The 6,559-nt window shown below is 38.8% G+C and overlaps 1 protein-coding gene across 1 annotated transcript in view; it reads right to left on the bottom strand.

Moving 5' to 3' along the window:
* The window catches only part of LOC101652296 (olfactory receptor 1361-like), a gene marked incomplete at its 3' end in the record, with an annotated part of 39,712 nt that overhangs the window by 7,501 nt on the left and 25,652 nt on the right, over nucleotides 1-6,559 (bottom strand). Inside the window, exon 2 of the mRNA XM_045285854.1 lies at nucleotides 5,970-5,977. Within this exon, the coding sequence (XP_045141789.1) occupies nucleotides 5,970-5,977 (8 nt within the window). The remainder of the gene's footprint in view (nucleotides 1-5,969; nucleotides 5,978-6,559) is intronic.

Raw genomic sequence — 6,559 nt, 5'->3', positions numbered from 1 at the left:
TTGGAGTTGGAGGAGACACTTGGAGGCCCATGCCAGAAGTGAGATACTTCCACCACCACTGGGTCCACAAGACTATTCACCCCTGGCCGGTGATCTTCCTGCATTTGGCGTCATTTCATGGCTGTGTGAGTCTAAAGAGGAAGTTATGGATTAGTATGAACATATGGGGTAATATCAGACTCAGTGACTCAATTGAGACTGGGTTTGGATGTTTTCTAAGTATGCAATTACTCTTTATATAAAGCTCTTTCTTATACACATATTGTCTCTGGATTTGTTTCTCTAGTCAACACAATGATATTGGTAAAATCATACATCAACCCATTCTACCAGGTCAATTATGATATATATTATAAACTTAAGGACAAACAACTGTCCTATGAGATCTCAAGGCTGTAATATTTTTATCTTTTTAAATTTTGTTTACTTTGCTGTACTTGCAAAGCACATTCCAGTGCAATAGTGTCTGCACTTACAATTTCATGGTATTGATTATAGTCTTCAAGTTGTGCAACCGTTCTCACCCTCCTTTTCAGAATTATTCTTCCTCATTAGCATACACTCACTGTCCCCTAAGGTTTCTATCTTGTCTTGCAAGTTACTGTGAGTTTTACTTTGAAGAGCTAGTTCTTTTTTTGGTAGAGCTAGTTCTTAAAAAGAAGCCCTGCTTGTGTAATGATTAAAAATTAGTTATTGGGTTATGGAAAGGTCCATTGTTCAAAACCACCATCCTTTCCTTGGGAGAAAGACAGAGCTTTCTATTCCCATAAAGTGTTACAGTCTCAGAAACTCGTAAGGGTAGTTCTACCCTGTCCTATAGGATTTGTCTGAGTCAGAAATGACTCAAAGACAGTGTGTTTGTTCTTAAACGAGCACAGTGCTAATGGCATAACCTTTTTATAGTTAATCGAAACTATTATTTGCTTTTAGGAAGAGTTCATGGGACATTTTTGATTTAGGATTTAAGGATGATCTCAGGAAAAGAGTGGCACAGGTTCCCTCAACCTGCATGACTCCAAGAAATCGTGATTATACTATTATTTTAAATTCTGTTCTTTACTTCCCCCCTTTTGATCAGAATTCTTCTATGCAAACTGTGATCAAAATAAAACAATTCTCATGGTTTCATGGCAAGGAGGCTGTGAGTGGTTCCAAGAGGCAGTTAGCCACAGCTTCCCTACCCTACTTTGATTCCTAAGTCTCCTTCTTCCTTGTGTTGCAGTCCAATAGAGGACAATTGTTGTCGTTTGAATGCCCACTCACAAACTTTTGCCATCCGAGGCACTACACAATGAAATGCGCAGTAAAACAGAACCACAAAACACGTTATTAGGTCATCTGACTGAGATGTCCCTTGACACCAGGTTCCTATAAGCATCTAAACCAAAACACCAAATCCCGTGAGATTTTTGGCTGTGCATAAGCAGGCTCAGCAGATCCTCTTGTTCCTTCTTCTGTCGTTATTTTTTATTATATCTGTCACATAACTTTTGCAAATTTAACTTTTTACAAGGGGACGATATAGTGACCATAATGGGCTGTGCAAACCTGTCCTTAGTCAACATTATATGAGTATTCTATCGCCAAGGGCCACCTTTAGTCTTCCTGTCATCCTTGGTAACCCCTAATAAACATTATTGTCTACACACTAGCCTTTTATGAAATTGAGAATATATACTATATGTCTATTTGTGGTTGACCTGTTCTGCACAGTACAATGGGTTCCAGTGCCATCCATATGGTCGCATATACCAAGACTTCTCTTCTCCTTTGTCTGAGAAGAGTTCCAGTGTATTTAGACACTGCTGTGGTTATCCCTTCATCTGTTGGTGGCCATTTAGATCGTTCCCCCTATTGTTGGTAGTGCTGCACTGAACACTGGTGTCCGAGTCTCTGTCAGTTTTTGCTTTCAAGTGTTTTGGATATAGACGTAGCAGTGGAATTTCTGCTCAGGTAGTAGCTCAATTCTGAGTTTTTTGAGGAACTATCACATTGTTACCTAAATGACTTGATCATTTTACATTCCCACCAGCAATTGAAAGACCTCTATTTCCTCACATTCTCACCAAAATTTGTTGTTTTATTTTTGTCTTAGTCATCCTAGGGGGAGTGTAATGCTATCTCATATTGGTTTTGCTTTGCATTTCTCTGATCATGGCTAATGATTCTGGGCATCTTTCAATATGTTTGTTGACTACTTTTTTAAAATCATTTTTTGGAGGCTCTTCCAGCTCTTATAACAACCCTTACATTAATTGTGTCAAGCACATTTGTACATATGTTGTCATTATCCTTTTCAAAACATGTTCTCTCTACTTGAGCCATTGGTATCAGCTCCTCATATTTTTTCTCCCTCCCTCACCCTCATAAACTATTGATAAAGTATAAATTATTATTATATTCATATCTTAAACCTTTCGATGTCTCCTCTCACCAATGTTTCTGTTGTTCATCACCCTGACGTGTTGTGGGGTGTGTGTGTGTGTGTGTGTGTGTGTGTGTGTGTGTTATATGGATCATTGCAATCGGTTCCTCCTTTCTTTCATCACCTTTGCTCTATCCTCATGGTATCACTGCTACTACCATTATTGTTCCTGAGGGGTTTATCCTGGATTCCATGTGTCAAGAGCTCTCAACATTCCTCTAGTTAGTTAATGCTTTCCTCCCACCCTCACTGTCATGACCCCAGTTCTACCTCACAAATCTGGCTAGACCCGGGCATGGACATATAAGAGATTCTTGGCTACTTGAATGTACTCCTTGGCGAAATATTTATTCAAGTGTTTTTCCCATGGTATGATGCATTATTTCTCTTTAGGTTGTAAAGCCTCATCTTTCTTCTGAGGGGTAGCTGGTTGGTTTAAACTGCTGACCTTGCAGTTAGTAGCCCAACTTGTAACACAGTACATCACCTGTGCTCTTATTTGTGTGTGTACACACACACACACACACACACACACACACACACACATTATTAGATTCTTCTTGGATATCTGATTCACCAATGATATTTTACCAGGCATTAGCTTGTCTTCTCACTTTTAAAAAGATCTATGATGAACAAATGTTTTTAATTTTTAAGAGTTCACACTTATTTAATCTATCTTTTGTTTTGTTGCTTCTGTTATTATTTTTAGATAATCTATTATTAAATGCAGAGGAGCGTGAACAGTGTAGTAGTTAGGGGTTGGGCTGCAATTCGCATGGTTGGCACTTCAAAACCAGCAGCAGCTTTGTAGGAGAAAGCCTGAGGTTTCTACTCCTGTAAACAGTTACATTCTTGGAAAACCCTAGAGGGTCATTATGAGTCAGTATGGACTCAATGGCAGTGAGTTTTTGGATTGCTAAATGCAAGACCTGGCAAAATAGCCCCTGCTTTTTGTTCTAAAATTTGAAGATATTTATATTCAGTTCCTTAATCCATTTTGAATTTGCTTTTGTCCTTTGTGAAAATTATGAACCGTATTTCATTTGGAAATACAATTTTCCCAGCATCATTTATTGAAGAGACTCTTATTTCCCATCAAATGGACTTGGTACCCTTGTCAGAACTCAGTTGACTAGTGTGGGTTTATTTCTGGCCTTTCAGTTCTGTTCCATTCGTCTGTGTGCTGGTGGTTATATCAGTGCCAGCCTCCCCTGCTGTGTCCCTTTGAATCTCCTGTTCCAGGTGTTATTTCCATATGTTTACCTAACCTGGGTGTCATATATCTATACATACAAAATTAAGACAGAATACGAACAAATGACCCAACTACAGTGACACAATGAAACAAAGGAAAATCTCAATTAATAGCAAAACAGAAAATATTAGAAACTGGAGTCATTATATATTGGGTCAGAGATCCCTGATAGTGTCACAGTTTGACTAACAACAGCTGCATAATCCACCCTGCAATGTTCTCTGTCTGATAACAAGGCCTAGCCCGGTCATAGTCAGAGAGCATTCACCAGTGGCTTAATCCACCTGGGGTACTCTGCAAATGGGCTTTGCACTTTTACTGTCACCTGCAGCCTTCAGCAAACCAGGTGTTCTGAATTCAAGCCCCAATACTATTCCCTCCTCTGGATTTGAATTTTATTGTCTACAAATCTGGAGTCACACATGCTGGTGTACTTCTTCCATGTGGACGTGGTTGACACCTCATTTAGATGGCTGCTTGATTTCAGATAAGCCTCTAAGACCCCAAACACTACTCTTTCTTATAGTTGGACACCAGCTGCTTTCTTCACCGTTTGCTACAGCATTCATATCTTCAGTGGGTAGGTATTGAGCAGGGACATGTCATAAGAACTAATTGTTTTTTGATTGGCATACTATTAAGGGTGAGCTCAAAATCCATTCATATGTGTATGGTTTGTATATGTATTAGGCTAAATTTAAATACATCATTGTTATTTTATTAAAGGGCATTATCAATTATTTCCATAGGGCATATGGTATTGTCCTATTTATTTTGTCGCATCCTCCATATTTGTCTATCACCTTCATGTATGTCTTTTGTCCTCCTGAGTTGTTTTCTTGGGCTTCTTGCATTTAATTCTACACATTATCCCTGGACAATTGCATCTACTCTTTTTCTTTAAACTGTTTAAATGAGGACTTTAGTCCTTGTCTCTAACTTCAAGTTCACAATTAAACTCAACAACTAGATGAAAATTTCAGACTAAAATCAACGAACAAATCTTTGATTTTCCTGCCTAAACGTTCCAAAGTGAGACCAAAAATATTTTTTTAAAACTCCATCTAGCAGCAACTGGGGTCTTAAACACTCAGGAGGAGCTATCTAAGGTTCAAATATTGGTATCTTCTTATCCAGAAGGAAAAAAAGTGATAAAAATTGGAAGACATGTGAAAACAATTAATCCAATGGACTGATGGACCAGGCAAAGATCAGCCTCCACAACCCCAGCGATGTTGCACTGGGCCTCAGTGAACTGCTGTGGTTCCATGCACTCTTGTGTATGTCTCTTTATGAGCTTTCTAATCTTGTCAGAATTTATTATCAATCAACTTGCTTTTTATGTTTCCCTCTAGAAGTTAGAAATTTAGTTAACTTTTATTGAAATGATTTCAGTAAAGGGGAATATTTAATCTATTTACAGTGTAGGAATCGAGATTTCTGTATTTAATATGGCTTGCTTTAGTTACCTTGTAATTCATTTAGCTTCCTTAGCAGTAAAAATTGAAACAAATAATCAGCTTGTGAGATCATCCAGAGAATTGGGATAGTAGTGTCACCATACTGAGATGGATTCTTTCGATTCCCAGGGAGAAGCAATATAAATCAATTAATTGTGGTTTCACTGGTAGACATGGTGAGATGAAACTGTCAGAGCAGAAAACAGCATGAGAAGAAGAAACGACACCTCTCATCTTAATCACAATATTGTTGTTTAGTAGATGGGTAGTAACCAATACCCCTTTCCTTAAAACCTAGTTGCAATACTTTTAATGTTTTTCCCCCAGATATTTTCCTTTTTCAAATGTACAAAAAAGTCCCTCCCTAAATTAAAAAGAAATAGTGGAAAGAACTACGAGTCAAAAGACAGTTATAGAGGTATAAATATTAGCATGTATATATGAAATATCTTCATATATCATGATAGGCATATTTATTTATGTGCATATATGTTAAGTATTGAGGTAGCAGATGGACATTGGGTCTGTGCAAGTCTTACCTGAACACATCTGTGATGCTCACCTTCCCGACACCATCACTGAAGACAAATGGGTGTATAAGCAACATGGTGAAGAAAGCTGATGGTGCCCAGCTACTGAAAGATCTAGCATCTGGGGTCGTAAAGGTTTGAAGGGAAACAAGCGGCCATCTAGTTCAGAAGCAACAAAGACCACATAGAAGAAGTACACCAGCCTGTGTATTCAGGAGGTGTTGAAGGGATCAGGTATCAGGCATCAAAGAACAAAAAATAATATCATTGTGAATGAGGGAGTGTAGCTTGGGGACCCAAGGCCCTACAAGGGACAACACTGGAGACACGGTGTGGGACTTTCGCCTGATCTGCTCCCAACACACCGAGGGAAAACACTGAGTGCATGAAACAGAATAGCAAGGGGAACAGAACAACGAAGTCCCCAGGGAATACCAAAAATAGACATTGTGGCCAGGGCTTGACAACCCATCAAACTCGACCAGAAAACACTCCTGAAGGCCAGAAAACAGTCCTTGAATAATTACAAGCTTTTCTTTTTTGTTCTTGTTGTGCTTTTTTTGTTTGTTTGATTTTTATCATTGGCTTTTTGTTATTTTGTTTTCTTTTGTTACTCTGTTTTGCTCTGTCTTGTTTTTGTGCATGTTATTATATCCACAAGTCTATGTAAATAAGATAGGCTAGATGAACAATCTGGAGGAGCAAACAATGGGACCGACAGTTTTGGGGTGACATGGGAGAGGGGGAGGTGGGGACAAAGGAAGTGGTGTTAACAAACCCAGGGAGAAGGGAACAACAAGTGATCCAAATCGGTGGTGAGCAGGGTGTAGAAGGCCTGGTAGGATGTAATCAAGGGTAATATAACCAAGAGGAATTACTGAAACCC

Source organism: Echinops telfairi, unplaced genomic scaffold (genome assembly GCF_000313985.2).
Source record: "Echinops telfairi isolate 266 unplaced genomic scaffold, ASM31398v2 ScPeMD7_5;HRSCAF=22, whole genome shotgun sequence".
NCBI classification, from domain to species: Eukaryota; Metazoa; Chordata; class Mammalia; order Afrosoricida; family Tenrecidae; genus Echinops; species Echinops telfairi.
Note: the sequence above shows the minus strand (reverse complement) of the source record. Positions and strands in the feature narration are given on the sequence as shown.